Source organism: Drosophila hydei, unplaced genomic scaffold (assembly GCF_003285905.1).
Source record: "Drosophila hydei strain 15085-1641.00,03,60 unplaced genomic scaffold, DhydRS2 tig00000063-arrow-pilon, whole genome shotgun sequence".
Taxonomy (NCBI): domain Eukaryota; kingdom Metazoa; phylum Arthropoda; class Insecta; order Diptera; family Drosophilidae; genus Drosophila; species Drosophila hydei.
Genome location: NW_022045657.1, coordinates 1,780,349 through 1,797,265, shown reverse-complemented (window position 1 = coordinate 1,797,265; position 16,917 = coordinate 1,780,349). Strand labels below are relative to the sequence as shown.

The 16,917-nt window shown below is 39.4% G+C and overlaps 1 protein-coding gene and 1 long non-coding RNA gene across 5 annotated transcripts in view; one reads left to right on the top strand and one right to left on the bottom strand.

The window, feature by feature from the left end:
- The window catches only part of LOC111593611 (maternal protein pumilio), a 97,021-nt gene extending 80,764 nt beyond the window's left edge, over positions 1-16,257 (bottom strand). For all 4 annotated transcript variants that reach the window (XM_023306478.2, XM_023306480.2, XM_023306479.2 and 1 more), the window contains exon 1: positions 16,027-16,257. In XM_023306478.2, the coding sequence (XP_023162246.2) occupies positions 16,027-16,167 (141 nt within the window). In that variant the 5' untranslated portion in view covers positions 16,168-16,257. The remainder of the gene's footprint in view (positions 1-16,026) is intronic.
- Positions 5,891-6,653, top strand: LOC111593614. The gene is made up of 3 exons (XR_002751057.2): positions 5,891-6,144; positions 6,203-6,308; positions 6,579-6,653. It is a non-coding gene; the product is annotated as an uncharacterized LOC111593614 (long non-coding RNA).
- Positions 16,258-16,917: the final 660 nt, after the last annotated feature.

Genomic DNA, 16,917 nt, shown 5'->3' with positions numbered 1-16,917 from the left:
CGTTTCCCTATGCAAGTGTCGTAGTGGCATGCAGCTTGTAGCGAAAAAAAAACAATGGCTAGGCAGCAGCAGTAGCAGCAGCAGCAGCGACAACAAAATGTATCTTGACACTTCATCGTTAGCCAAAAAGTAGCGCAACGTAGCTAAACAAAAGACAGGCAAAGCACAGGACAAGGCGTGGCAGGCACAACGTGACACGGAGCGGGCAGGGATTCGCGAGGCGAGGCCAAAGGGAGGCAAGTGCCTGCATTTTCGCGCTTGGCGTTAAATTCCCCTGACAGCTATAAAATTGCATTTTAGAGTAGCGCAGAAAAAAGGCCACGAAATAAAAGACAGCTCGGAAAAAAAAAAAAAAATAAAATACATACAGACACATTGTAGCTATGTAACTAATAAATAGTTATTGCCAATACAACAACAACGAACACACACACAAAATTGATATTCCCCAATGTGTGGCATAGTAAAAGTGCGACATCATTATAGAAATTGTGTGAGTGTGTGTTGGTTGAGCTGAGCGTAGCATCATATGTTTTGTATCTAACAGATACGTGTGCAGAGCGAGCGCTGAGTGTTGGCTTGAAGTGATTTCACACACATGTTTTTCTGCCAAACACCAACACACCCCCTCCGGAATATATGTGTGTGTGTGTGTGAACGCAAACATGACCACAGGAAATGTTTCACAGCTGTGCAGCAGAACGCCAAAGCAAAGGCGCAAAAGTATCTCAGCGCACAGCTATTTGTCAAAGTTTAAGGCAGTGCAAAGGGAGCGCTGCTAAGGGTGTTTAGGGTTGTCCAGGCATTTAAGCAAACAAACAGAAAATGGCACGTGACAAATGCCAGATACTTGCATATGTATATGTGCGAGTGCGAGTGTATCCAAGGGCTACAAGTAGAGACTGCGTTTTAGCTAGTTTTTACTTGAAGAAGCCCAGGCAAAAGTAATTTCCTGAGCTCCCTCTAACACTAGCTCTCACTCTCTCCCCCTCTCCCTCTCTTTCTGCTCTTTCTGTTGATGACATGCGGCGTCTGTCACACATGTTGACAGGCAACGCCCCGCAGTTTTGAGGCTCGCCTGTATGCCAGCTGATAGCAAGCGCGGCACGTGTTGCAGCCACGTGAATGACTCGAGGGCAATGCGACTGGAGGAAGGCAACCCTCACCACAAACACACACAAACACACACACATACACTTTTTTCATTTTGCCTGTTTTTCTTTCACTTATGTAGAGATTACACGCTTGTCAGATGCAGCAGCCAAAAGCCGCTCATTTGCCATGCATATCAACTGGATGGGCAAAGGGGTTAACAGCTTGTGGCAGCAGCAGAACAGGTAGTATTAGGGCAGCGTATATAGCTTATGCTTTAACAATAAATATCTTAAGCTTGCTCTGTATTAACTTTTTCTTGCAATAATTTCTAAATATTTTCAATGAAACTGGCAGACTTCACAGTCTCATGTTCCAAGTAGCTTGTGACACTTGGCTGTCGCAAAAGTATCTCACAGCCAGATAAGCTGACAAAGACACGCAGAGATATCTCACAGAAAGAAAAGTGTGTCAGTCAGGTGAAATTGTCATAATTATTATATGAGCCGAGCCGAGTTAACTGACTCGCAATGCCATGAAATTCAAATGCTCATTGCATTAGCAATGGCCAACTTTCACCCACATTCAACTGGCTGTAGCTTTTGGTAATGCGTCTAAACTCGTCTCGTCGTCTCTCCTCCATGTACATCTCTGACAATGCATTTACTTTTCTTTTTTTTTTGTAGCCATTCCCATTCTTCATTACTATTATTAACATATCATTGAACTTTTAACCCAGTTGCCTCACTATTCTAAGCTGCATTTTCCCCCTGCCTCAGTGCTCTCCACGTGTGTGTGTCCCAAAGGGCGGCAACAGCAATTAACATTTTCAATTGCGATTGCGATTGCAATTGCTCGTGCGAAACTGTTAAATTGCACAGCGCATTTCCGCCGCATACAAAACATTTCCATTTCCAGGCCCCAAAATCAAATAAAAAATAAACAAAGCCAGAGATTGACTAACAGCTACCCTGTTAACAGTATTTTGGACGTGGCAAGCAACTGATTTAAGTATCTTCAAGTTTTCCTTAAAGTTTCAACGCCTCTACTTAAAAGACAGTCATAAATTATTTGTCTAAAAGCTCACCCACCTCTCAAGACTACAGGGTATTTTACAGTGCACCAAGACTTGAGCAGCGCTTGGCGAATTATTTAAGCAAATTATGCGCACAGCTACTTCATCATTCAAGTAATAAGAGAGCTAACGCCCTAAGCCAAGACCCCGAGACCCACTCCCTCTATACCCCGCTGGCGCCTAGCCTCTAACGGCTGCTAAATTTTCATTCGCATTCATAATCCCTAAAGAGCAAAGGCGCAAAATGAGCAAAAAACTTTGCATATCAGTTTGCTGGGCTTTTGTGACGGCAGCCGAGGTGATGGGGCGTGCGGGCTGCGGCACAGTTTTGGCAATTTGCTGAAAATTTGTTTGGCATAAATTGTAATCCAAGTTGAGCAGTTGCAGTTGAAGTTGAACACTCTTTGGGCACTAAACTGCGAACTCGGAACATAATTAATATTATAAGGCGGCAAGTTTGGCAGTGGGCGTGGTTGCTTACTATTCAATTGTAGCTAAAGGCTCTTACTTTATTAAGAAACTTATTATAGTTGATGGATTGCTGTTATTCTCTCTCTCTCTCTCTCTCTCTCTCTCTCTCTCTCTCTCTCTCTCTGTTTTTAATAATAAGCTGCACGTCAGCTGTAACACTAACATTCGAATTTACTTAAGCATACGAGCTTGAGACTTCTTGAGACGCACTTGTGAGCTGTTCTCCGTCTTTCGTTGGGCCACCACAATCCGTGCAGAACACCAGGCCCGTGTAACTGTCAATTGTGGTGCTTACCACCCAGAGACCCAGACATTTGCATATGCTGTCAGTTGGCCAGAGCTGCAACAACTAGTTGCAATTAACTTGAGCAGCGCAATCTATGCACAACAAATGCACATCTGCCACATACATGCATTGATATATTGATATATATGTATACATAGATATGTATAGATATATACGTGTGCAGATACTTTGCACAGTGCCAACCACAATCGAATCACACAAATGCTAAACTCACTTTAGGTGGCTGTCGTTATCAGTTTAGTTGGCCTTTTGCAGGCGAGCAGCACCACCCGGCAACACACATCGACATCATTCAAATGGCTAACAAATTGCGCTGTCGAATGCAATATTTTTGCTTTTAGCCATAATACCTTTTACATATGCTACGACAGCAGCCGCCAGGGCAAAGCATTTTAAGCAGCCTCCTGCATCAGTTACCTCTCTCTCTCTCTTTCGCCCTCCCTCTCTGGCTCTGCTGTTCCGCTAGGCAAGGTAAGTAAGTTGCATGCAACGCATGCAGCCAGCTCTTGGGCCAGCTTGTTAGCATGAAATGTGTCTGCCTCAGCTTGGGTCTCGGTCTCGGTCTCTGTCTGCCCTCGACTCTCCTCTGTTTTCTTGGCTCGCCACAGATACCAAAGATGCCAGAGTGATAAATCCTTGCGGCTTTTTATTTCCACAGCGGCGTCGTCCTACACGTGTGGGTGTGACATGCTCTATAGCCACGCCTCTGGCCGCCTCAGTCTGAGCATTGCATTACAAGCATAATAATTCTTACTGACAGCTCACGACGAGCTGTTACTGCTCTCTCTCTCTCTCTCTCTCTATCTATCTCTCTCTCTCTTTCTCGATGCGGGCTCTTCTTTTAAGGCGTTCATCTAACAAAACCCACAACATTTGTAAATACCCTAACCATTGGGCATTTCCGTTTGTTCACTAACAGTTGATGATGCTTGGAAGAATATTTTAGAGTTGGGAGGTCTTTAGCATGTAGAGTGACTGATCAGCCTGATAATCAACGTAAGATGTTACTCAGTAGAATCTAAAAAAATTTTCATTCTTCCAGTGCAGCAAGTTGGCAAGAGCATTTGAAAGTCGTTTAATTTTAATTCGAGCATCGCATCCTTTTTTGGCTCTGTTTCGTCCTTCTTTGCACTTAGCGCCCAATTAAAGCAAAAGTTTCATTTCAATTTTATTTCGTATCCCTTTTATTTGTACTTGGATCTAACCCACTGAAATTTACGCCTCGTTAATTTCAATTTAAGAGCAGACAATTTGAAAAAAAGCAAATATACTTTATATATATATATATATATATATATATATATATAAATATATATATATATATAATATATATATATATATATATATATATATATATATATATATATATATATATATATATATATATATATGTGTGCATATGTATTTTTATGCTTTGCAAATAGTGCGATTTTTTAGACACGCAGAACGCGCCATTTGCAACTCTAAAGCGGCATTTCCAAATTAACAGCATCGCTTCGACCGAGCCTTAACTACCATCCCAACCACTTATACACCCAACCATCCAACCGCCCACACACACACACGCACATTGGCTTTGGCATAAAAATGTATTTTATCGTTGGCCAGGAAACAGTTTTGCGGCAGCCGGAAATGTTTCCACTTCCACTTTATTGCGGCTCATTCTTATTCCTCTTTTGTATTGCCTGCTCTATCTATCTCTCTCTCCATATATACCTTCCTCTCTCTTATATAAAAAGTTTTCAGCAATCCACACCGCATTGTACAAAGTGCATTACATATTTCACTAATTAAAATAATGGAAAATGCAATATTTGTAATTATTTCCATTTATTTTTTTTTTTGTTTTTGTGATTCTCTTGTTTTTTGGTTTATCTGGCGGATTATGCCATGACCCAATGCTTTACTGAGTAATTTGGGCAAATATCTGGGGGGCGACTGCAGTTGACAGTCGTCTCGTCATTTTGCATAATGAGGTCGAGTGCTGGTTAAATTTAGACCTGGCTTAAAATGGGCGGCAGATGTAGCCGTTGCCAAGGTAGCCGTTAGCATAGCTTTGAGCCAGAGATTAATTTCAAATATACATAACTGAAATATTCCAATTTTTTTATATTTTGTTTTATTTGTGTTTGCACTAAACGAAGTGAAGTATCTGACGAGCTAAAAGGTTTTATTGTTCCTTAAAAGTTGTCGCCGAAATAATTTTAACTTTATTTAACATTTTAATCGTTCATATTTCATCTTTAATCTGCCCGCTATTCCATTTAAATCTTAACCACATTTACTCTGTTCACTTACTCGTAATGTATGTTACCTTTATTTACTTATTAAGATTCAGATTTGATTGTATTCATTTATGCACAGCCCATAAATATTTCACGCTTAATTGCACTTTTGACCTACGAATAATCTTACTTTAAGTGCAATCAACTTTTAATGTAGCCCAATTAAATATATGACCCCGACCGCGAGCGAAGCAGCTAAGAGAAGCAATCGAAAACCAGTTAGAAGTCAAGAGAGAGTCAGAGAGAGCGCGATATAGAGTGGAGAAGAACAAGTTTAAAATGTGTTTCAAGTGTTGACAATTTGACTTAGTTATTCGTCGCCACAGGCCCTCTGAAAAGTATGCGGACAACTCGTAAACTTCACACACTCCTAAGCTTAAGAGGGCGTTGCATGTGAGACATACAGCGAATCGTACTGGCTGACAAATATTAAAATTATATGAGTCAAGTTACTTTAAGCCACCAGCTGTTGCTGCTGCCCACGCCTCCTCCTCTGCCTGTGGCTTGACTTCAGTTCAGTTGTCTTGGCCACATCTTCGCTTGTAAGCCAATGTCGGCACACATTGCCCTGGGTCATTGACATGCAGGCGGGCTGCCACACACGAACTGCTTATAAGTAACTATAAAGCAGGCCACTAAATCGCCATTTGAGATGACAACAAAAAATAAATAAAAAATCTATTAAAAAATAAGTGAAATAAATTGAACACACAGAATCGGAAACTGAAACGAAAATATGACACAAACATATTTACATTATTTTTCTTCTTCTTGTTCTAGAGGCCGCTGCCTCTTTAACCCACAATTTGCTCATTAATTTTCTTTCTATTTGCTATTCGCGCCAAGTCAAAAGAAATTCTCGTTTCACTTGATTGAAAGAAACACTTAATGGTTTTTCGATTCGCTGCGATGATGTAAATATAAATATATATATTTATATATGTATATATTTATAGCTATATGAATCATTAGGCAGCAGCAAGTGTGTAAATTGATATTATAATGATATCATGCGACTTTTTATGAATCTTTTAACTAAAAAATAATTTGCCTTGATGTCATTTATATAATTTAATGGGTGAGAGAAAACATATTATACATATTTTCTAGGGCTTTTATTGTATGTCACATATTTTACAATTTTAAAATATTTATATATGTATATATATATATTTTTTTAAATTTTTATTATCTTTTTATCCACACAAAAATTAAGTCAAGTTTATTAATCTTTCTAAAAAAGATCTATAGATTCGTACCGTAATTTCTAATCTTGATTTTTGTTCAAAGAACTTTCATACATTTCTCTTTCCAATCTTTAATTTGTCTCATAAAATTCTGTTTATAGTACCCCGCAAGACAAAATGAAATGTTGAACTTTGGCATATGGTAAAATACCCGAAACGAGCGAATAATACAAAGCAGGGTGTACGAGACATATGAAGAAAAAAAAAAAAAAATATATATATATATATATATATATATATATATAATAAATATGCCCAGCATCAACGTAATTTTCTGCACATTTGAGCAGAAAATTATCGATTTTATATGCAGAAACAGCATCAGCAGGGCGCAGCATGCAACACGGCAACCGGCAAATAGAGCGCCAGAGGCCAGAAAGGGGACAGAGACGACGCGAGGCCAGCGCCATCAGCCAGGGGCAGTCAGACAGTTTTTGGATTGGAACTGAAATTCAAGTGAAATGATGCCCAGTATTTGATGAAAGCGGCAAAAAATAGTCTACAGCAGCAGCAGCAAAATGGGGTTTCAAATGTTTATGCCAAACGAAACATATAGAGGAGATTCCCAGAGTATGAGAGAGAGTGAAAGAGATATTTGGACAGAGGCGTAGCTAAGGCTCAATGGGGAAAGGAAGGTGTTGGTGGTGGTGTGGCTGGGCTGCTACTTTGCTTACTTTTCATTCAAATATTTTGATGTGTGTACTTAATGCTGCGACTCTTGTGCGGGCGATAGGGTTATAAATGGGGGGATGAGAATGAATGCTGAATTGATATTTGCTAGGGTTTTCACTGGGCTCATCTCTTGTTGTCTCTCTCTGTCTCCTGCTCTCGCTAACAGCTGTCTCTCTGTGGTTCAATAAACTTGCGCGTGAATTTTCTATTTTACTAGATTTTTTCTCACTGCTCCTCCTGCTATTTTTTTTATCACCGTTTCGTTTAATGTTCAACATGTTTTACAATATGCCAGAGACAGCAGCAGCAGCAGCAGCAGCGGCGGCGGCGGCAGCAGCAACAACAACAAAAAGGGACTGAGCCCAAATGTGCGATTGACATGGGGCAAGCGGCACTAAGGGGGAAGCATGCTGCACAGGGGCGTGGCGCTGCGTTTTATGTGTCAAACATTCTGTAAAGTGAAGTGGGCGCTAAGAGCGGAAGGCAAATGAGGTGCGCAGAAGGGGCGGAACGGGCGAGTGGCAGCGCAACGAGGCGCATAAAAAAGCCGGTCTGTTTCCCAGCGGAATTTTTGCGTTTTTGTTTTGAAGTGCTCTGCCAGTAAATACGTCAGAGTGGGCGGGCGGACGGCGAGGCGGACGTTTTATGAGAATTTGTGTGTTTTAGGTGAGTAGCTGATAGATTGCTAAAATGCAAACACTGCCACAGCACATAGTCAGTGCTCTAGGGGCTGCGCCGGAGTTGACAACGAATTTATCTAGAATTATGGTGTCAACTGCGATCCTCAAGATGAGCCGAAAAGTCGTCGATGAATTATTGTTTTTACTGATATTTGCTATTTACTCTATAGAGAAACGTATGGAAATACATATGCTACAGCTATTATTATGTCTTATCTATATATACACATTAACTTTTATAATGTATTCATTTATATTCATTTTTCTCATATATTCCCATTTTTTTTTAACAAAATAAAAACATTTAAATTAGTAAAAAAATATATATATATTATTAATAAATTATTAATAACATTAATATTTGTTTCAAATTGCTTTCAAACGTTTAGAGCTCCTGCCGCAATACTAATTTTATGAACTCAGCTGTCTAAGGAAATATATGGAACTAAGCCTACAGCTTCGTTTTAATATATTTTCTTAAAAAAGCATCACTTCCACATCAATAATCGCGTCATCTTTCTTCGGAAATTCCTTTTCATTATGGCGCTGACGGCGAGGCTTCATCCTAAGAATCTGCCATTGCCGTCAGCACCCACTTTGATTTGACCTTTCTTGGCTGCTAATTTGCTGTAATTTTGCTATGTGCACCCACTTGGCCGCTTGACATCTGCCGCCCTCGCTCGCGCCGTCTATGCATTATATATCGATCAAAATTCAATTTGTGACGCTTTTTTGACAACGTTTAAGGCAGGAAATGCGCTCGCAAAAAAGCGAAACGAGCCAACAACAACAAGAACAAAAATTAACTTTAATTGAAAAAGTTTGCGTCGCACTTTTCGTTGTCGTTTTTTTTTTTTTTAATTCAGTTTCCTTCGCTTTTTATATTTTGTTTGCCAAATTTTCATTTTTTTTGGTTCGGTAGAAGGTGGCAAAAAGAGATTCCAAGTGTGACTTACGTGGAGAGTTGAGAGCAGAGTGAAAAAGGAGAAAGGAGAGAGACAGAGTGAGTGACTGAGAGGGTCCTCGAGCGGTTTTTAATTAACCTAATTTGCAGCTGAGCTTCCCAACTTTTGCCTCATTATTTATACTAAAGTTTGGGTCTGGCTCGCTCCCTTCCTCTCCATCGTTTAGGGTAAGTGTTTGGTTGTCACTTTATATCATTCATGTGTTACCTTGCAAAACTCTTCAGCTGGAAGAGAACCAAACTGACTTGACACATTGTTTTCAGGGTCATATTAAATCAAGGTGAATAGGAAAACCTGCTGTCAAAGCGTTTGCAATATGAAATATGAAAACAAAAACTTTGCAGCTGCAAGAGTTGAGAGTTGCGAGATGCGAGTTAAGTCTTGTCTAACAGTTTTATTTAAAAATTCCATAAATTGTTTATAAGCAGCCTGCTGTGTGTCTCAGTCAAATTTCTTTCACAAAAAACAATCAGACACGACTCAATATATGCGCTCTATCGAAAATTCTTCTGCTGTTCTCTAGGGAATCCTTCGCTCGAATTCCATTTGGCTTTCAGTTCACTTGCGAGCTGCTCTGCTGGTTCCCCTTTATAGTTGACTTCTGTGCGAGCCTTTTAGCGTCAACTTTACTTTACTTGAATTCAATGCAATTCAATTCCGTTTCATTCCGGGCCGTTCCGTTCCGTTCCATGCCAAATAACTTATGCTCTTTGAAGCACACTGAACACTGTTCATCAATAATATGACGACTGACCTCCCTCCCTGCTCCTCTCCTTCGACTTTAGTTGAGATTTCAGTTGTTCTTGAACAACTCACAAATTGCGTTTGAGTTCGAAAGACAGCAAAAGAAGAAAAGAATAGTTTGCTTTTGCTTTCCTTTCTGTAATTGAGAGCAGCAGATAATCAAGTTGCAAGTTGCACGTTGCACGTTGCCAGCTTTAAGGGCCATAAACTTAATCTGTTGTCCCCCCACAAGCAAGCGGCCCCCACCCATCCGACATCCATTCGTTCTGGACATTTCATTTTGCTGGCTGCAACACATGTTGTTAATAACTCTGGCATTTGCTACCCTTTGGCCCGCTTTGAGGCAATTACTGCACGAGCCACGCCCCCAAGCAAGTCATAACTAAGGCAAAAAGTTTGGTTTTTCGCCAACGTTGACAGAAAATTAATTGAAAAAGTGAAAATTGCGACTGCGAATTGGAATTACGATTGCGATTGAGTTAAGATCATTAAAGTTGACCCAAGCCTTGGCTAGCTAGCCAAGGTCCAGGCTCCACAAATAATTACAAGCTAGGTGTGCAAGTGCGAGTGTGTGTGTGTGTGTGTGTGTGAGTGCGAAACTTAAAATGTTCTTTGTGTGCGGCAAACTGCATTTGGCAAGTGCTTTTAATTGGATTTAACCAACTTTGCTCAAACTTTATGGCCGCAACGATAGCCAAGAGAAGCTTCTATATCTAAATGATATATGACTGAATAGGCTGCATGTTATTTCGATGAATAGATATCTGTGGTCTTGAAGTGGCGCAAACATTAATTAAACATATAAATCGATAACATTAAGAACTATCAATATTAAATTAAATGCAAATTTTAGGCGATCGACTACAGTCAAAAACATTAAATAAAACAAATCGAAAACATGAAGAACTATCAATATAAAATTAAATGCAAATTTTAAGCGCTCGACTACAGTCAAAAACTAATGCCAATTGATTAAAAACTTCACAATTTAATTGAGTTGATTTGAATGACTTTGAAGATTTCTTAACTTGCATCTTTAAGACAATTTCTCTAAATGTTCAACTCAATTTGTTCTCTCTCCTTCTGCTGCTTTCATTTCAGCTCAGTTCAGTTCAGTTCATCTGAAGCTCATCTCCGAATCCGGCTTCAGTTTTCACCTGAACAAAAACTGAACTGTAAAATAATTTGAGAGTAATTTGCTGTAACTCGAGCATTCTTTGGCCAATCCCATGGCAAACATAGCTGCACATGCAACTAAGCATGAGCTCGTTAAAGCAACAAGGAAAGAAATCGTGTTTTTCACACACACATACGCACACACACTCTGGCAAGCATGTTGTGCTACCTAATTTGAAACAATTTTCACCGCAGCAGCAGCAAAAAAAAATATTTATACTCTCTGCACCCCATACTCTAGCGAAATTCTGCAATTTTGCACGCAGCGCGCACGCCGCTGCGAACGTAAAAATAAATATTAAAAATAAATTAGAGCTACCTGCGGCTTTTATTAACTTTTAATTTATGAAAAAACGCAGGAAAAACTCACATCAGCGCGAAAAGCCCCACACGAATGCGAGTGCACCAGGGGGAAAGAATCAGCAAAAAAGAAAGAAATCAGCAACAGAAAGAAACGAAATAAAAAACTGCAACATAAGCGGGAACCCCAGCAAAGAAGCAAAGCCAAATGCCTTTCAGATACCTAGCTAGATACAAGTACATTTGAAACATGTTCTCTGTAACCCCATCTTGCCAACTGGCCAAATATACATTGTCCAACAAATATCAGCTCGAAATTAATAATAATAATAGTAAAATAATATAAATAATACTTATTTAAGGGAGCAAAGATATGAGAGCTGCCTCTAAGCAGGTGACATAAGCAGAAGCACAAAAAGAACACAAAGAAAATCAACAGCTCAAGAGCTGTAAGCTTAATGATACTCAATGCTCTCCGGCCAAGGTTAAGACATACCGAGAAAGAGGCCAATAGACAAGAAGTTCACACTCTGTCATTGGCCTCGATTGCATTTGAACTCATGAATATGAGTTGCGCTAATTTCATAGAAAGTTGCGTGGCTTAATTGGTGGTAAACAGGAGACTTAGACTCAGTCTCAGTCTCAGGCTCAGGTTCAGGCACTTGGGCTGACAACAGCAAAGAAATAAACAATGCGCTGGCAGCGATGCATGGCCAAAAGTGGGGGACTTGACTCTTGGCTAAATCAAAAGCCCATAGCCAAAGCAGGCATAGAGGAAGCGTAGACACCCTGTGTAAGCAGCAATTGCATTGCAGCGTATCCGCCCTAAGAGGAGACGGCACTCGAGTTGCGTCAGTGGAGCAGAAACAACTCAAGAGAGGCCTCAAGGCGCCCATGAGACAATTTGTGCAAGATTTAAATGGAAGCTCGGCTTAAGGTAGCAAGCAGCAAGGACTTTGTAGGCAAAACAAAAAAAATAAATAAAAGAGCAGTGCAGCAGCAGCGAAGCGGAGACCACACAAATTGAGGGAGTCGAGGGCGGGGAGTGCTAACGAGACAGAGACACAAGCAACAACAACTAATTGTCTCAACGACATTTAGAAAATGGCAAAAAAAAGTATCCAACAAGACGAAGAGGCCCATTTCATCTTAAGCACAAATCGTGGCTGGTTTTAGCCAGATTTTTCTTCTACTTGGTTTTCCTTCTTTTTTTTAGCATACATTTTTTATTATTATATTGAAAAGCCTCTCGCAAGTCGCCTGAAGCGCAATTCAGTGTTTAACTTGTGTAAAGTTTTCAAGTTGGCGAGTTGTACAACTACTGGGACGGACAGCTAGACGCTCATGCAGTCTGTCAGTCAGTCAGGCAGTCAGACAAGTCATTCAAAGATGTCCACTTGAAAGGCTGGCTTTGCGTGGCAATGTCTAGTGACAGCTGTCTCTCAGCATTTTGTGGTATTTTACAGCTTTAAAAAACAGGTCAACTAAATAGAAACTGAGAGAGAGAGGGAGGGAGGGAGAGATAGAGAGAGAAACTAACAGCAAACACCACAAATGGCCAGAGCACTGGCAAATACTATTTACAGTTTTTGAAGTTTAAGGCAATAATCGACTGAGAAAGTGGACCAAGAGCGGATGCATGGGCGGCCAAGAGAAAACATATGGTTAAGATAAATCGGGTTAACTCGTGGAGAAACTATAAATGCTGAGTGTACAGATACTGAGCTTTGATTAGACACAAATTATGGTAGACTTTAACTTCAAATAGTTGGCGAGTTGAAACTTGACTTAAATCTTATCAGAAAAGTTGAGAATAAAAGAAATGCCACAAATTATATATATATATATATATATATATATATATATATATATATATATATATATAATATTGTATTATATTAGAACACATTATTTCGTATTTCAGTTGTATTTATAAAGTTTCTTTTTGTCTGTTTCGCATTTCTGCTTTCAATTTAATATATTTGCAGCTAGACTTAGTTCCTTTGGCTATTCATCTAGACTTATTCAACATATATCAGCTACTGGCAACAACAACAATGACAATAGCTTGAAAAGCGATACCTCGATGTGACAATGGCATTTGCGGCAGCAGCATCGAGTCGTATCGATGTCAGGTCGCAATTTTCCAACTCTGACAATTCCCACTGAGTGTTTGAGTGTGTAACCTGAGCAGCAGTCGGCGCGTATACGTAACGCAGCTGCAATCGTTGCACAGTTTCTACACTGAGAGAATAAATCATATCTAAATGAACGCATTCCAGAGCAAGTATTCAAATTTGAATTTGACAACAATTATGGAGACAATTTATGTTTCAATAAATATCAAAAATTCCACATTAAGATAAGTAGCCTTAATAGGAACTCTAAGTTATTTCGCTGAGTGTATTTAGCTAGCTACAGTTCACACACACATGCCTGTAACTAAGTGTTAACAATTATTAAATACATTCAACTGGCGCCTCCTACTCCTCTCGAATCACGCTCGCATCCTTGCTGAACATGAAGCGATTCTTAAATATCAAACGCTCTACTTGTCTCTCTCGCACACTTATTGGCTGTTTCGCTCGCTTACTGCAGGCTCCATTGAGGTTTTTGTTGCAGCTTAATGAGCTGTGTGTGTGTCAGTGAGTCTGTCTTTCTCTCTCAGTCTCTCTCTACTTGCCTTGCCATCTCTTTTTATTAGCCACTGCTTTATGCTCCGCCAGTTGCAGCCGCATTTTACATGCATTTTTCAAGCGCATAAATCACTCAATTGGAAACTGCGCACACACACACACACCTGCACACTCACCTACACACACACACGCACACGCGCACGCACTCATGCAACTCTCTCTCTCTCTCTCTCTGCCCTCCCAATACCCCCTTGAAGACATAATTCATAAGCTGCTTAAGCCTCTGGTCATAAATTTGCTGCACACACATTAATTAGGCCGCCGCCACATCCCCAAAGATACTCCTACCTATATCTACCTCTATTTCCACCATCTAACCGCCCCTCACCAATCCCTACGCCCATGCTCCCCATTTCGGTTGGCAAAAACGCAACTCTTCTAATAGAACAGCCGCTGGGCAGGCTTCAGCTACAGGTCTGGGTTCTGTTTCTGTATTTCTGGCTGCATCCCGGCCAGATGAGTAATGAATGCTCATTAGTCTTGGCCAGAGATTGTGGGGGAACCTACACGCGAAATGGTCTAGCCAAATCAGCCAACAGCTAACCAGCCAGCCAACCAGGCAGCTAGCTAGATAGCTGCAAAAAGAGAGAAATCGAGTGGAATTCTTCTGGACAACAATTATGGCTTGGTCCGATCTAAAAGCGGAGCAAACATACATTGTATATAGATATAGATATAGATATATATATATATATATATATTTATATATACGATAAATAGAAGGGATTTCGGCGTACAATCAATCAAATTGCCAATCAATCAATGGAAACTAACAACAAGAGAGCGACAGACACAAACAAAAGCGCACGCAATCAATGTGAAAATGTTTGAAAACCAAATTGAAATGGACAACAAAATTGGGGAAAAGCAGCGGTGGGGGCAGGCGAGACGGCCAAGGCTATCTGGCCAACAGTCGAGTGTGACAAGTAGACAAAAACTATCCAGACAACAACAAAAACAATGGGCGGAAATAATTAGAAACATTCAAATGAGCAACTACTAAAACGAATTACTGACTCTTAATGGAAATCGAGAAAAATCTTTGAATATTCAAAGACAAACGAAAACCCAAATGAAAATTAAATATGTAAACTATAAAATCAAACTAAATCAACTCAGTTTTGAATATGATACTCCAAGGTAAAAATAACGATAAACGAAAGTGTTTAAGACGAAGTGAGAGAGAGAGAGAGCGAGAGAGAGAGAGAGAGAGAGAGAGAGAGAGAGAGAGAGAGAGAGAAAGAAAGAATGCGAGAGAGAAAATGTGAGCGAGAGAGAATGATAGACAGAGAGGGAGGAAGAAAGATAGAGTTAGACAAAGATACGGAGAATGAGAAAGTTAGAAAGAGAGAGAATGGAAAATGAAAGCGGAAGAATGAGAGAGAGAGAGAGAAAGAGAGAGAGAGACAAAGATAGAGAGAGAGCGAGAGGGAGACAAAGAGAGAGAGAGAGAGAGAGAGAGAGCGAGGGAGAAAAGAATAGACTACAAATTGATTAATTAAAATCATAACTTGTAGCTTGTAATACATTAAGAGATTAACTCAAAGCTCTGCTCATTGTAGACGCCTGCTAACTCAAGACCAGCACCACCGAATCTTGACATAAAACTCTGTCAAACATTCCCTTAAACACCACCGGCACTAGTTGCACCCTATAACTCTTTCTTCCCCTAAGCTATGTATATATTTGTTATATTCATAGGCCTGAAATGATATATTTAATTTATTTCTGTTTAGCGGAACAACAACCAGTAGTCATTTAATTTAAAGAAGTCGATAGAAATACTTTTTAAGCAAAAATATATTTATCTACCCATAATTGAAATATTTGAATAATTGCTTAAGTTGCCTTAACTTCTGTTAGTATTTCAACAAATGATTTCAATTTATCGGAAATTGAGTAAAATGTGAAAGAAAAATATCGACTCACCCACAGCTGAGGCATGCATCTTATCGCCAACTCTTTCTGAGTCAAAAATAATCCTTAAAAATAGAACCTATTACACATGCTGCTTCAGCTGGCAAATGCTACAGTAGTACCTAACGAACAGCAACTCTGCTATTTACGAACTTATAATTTAAAATTAAAGATTTGCTGAGCCTTAAATTTGTAACCAATTTTCTAATTATCTAGTTTTATATTGAAAGCAAACTAGATTGGATTGGCTTTTTCTTAAAGCATGCTCTCGATTAAATAAATAAATTCCTAATTATATTAGAATTTAGATTAAATTTAAACTATTCAAGTAACCTCAAATGTCCTCTTTGAATACCATAGATATCCTTTAAATATCATTTGAATATTGGAAACACTTACAATATGCTCCTTTAGCTCTTTGCGTATTGGTCCCAGCCATTGATGTAATCCAATGTAACGTTTCTGCACCATTTTGAGGGCGGGGGCGCCCTGGGCGTACGGCCCGCCCAGTAGGGCGCTGGCAGTTTCTAAAACCACCATTTTGTTTAAATCGCTTGTGGTGTCGATTATTTTAGTTGTTGTTGCTCTTGTTGTTGTTATTATTATTGTTGTTTTTGCACACGCACACAAACACACTCTTTCCGTTACAATTTATCCGGGCTGTTGTTGATAAGCACAAAAGCCCCTATATATTATATTATATATTCCGATATAATTTTTAATTTTTTTTCTTTTTCTTTTTTTTTTTTCAAAACAATTAAAAAAATCAGCTTTGTTATCAACTTTGAGCTGGGTTTCTGGAACTTTGGTTTCTGATTTCAGCACAGCGTATTTATTGTAATGTATTTGACGATATTTCACGCTCAAAAACTGTTGATTCAGTTCTTATTTTTCTTTTTTTATTTGTTTCTCCTTAGGTTGACGAAATGGAAATTTCGTATTTTTTTTGTTGTGCTTGTGGGTCGCGATTCAATTAAATTTTAAACCGCATTCGTGAGACGTGCCTCGCAGGCCGCAAGAGCGATATATGAGATGCTGCCCGTAGAGAGATATATATGTACATATACTATATGTATCTGTATCTGCATGCAACATTAATCCTCACATATTAATGTTCACGACGATGTTCGAATCCTTGAAATCAATTAAATGACACGCACCGCAAAGAGCAACAATAGTTGATGAGTGAATATCTGTGCTTTCTTTAAGAATTGTTGCTTTGTTATAAATACTCTTTTTGGATAGGCACTACTAAATTTGCAAATTTGCAACAATCTTTTTGCTATTATT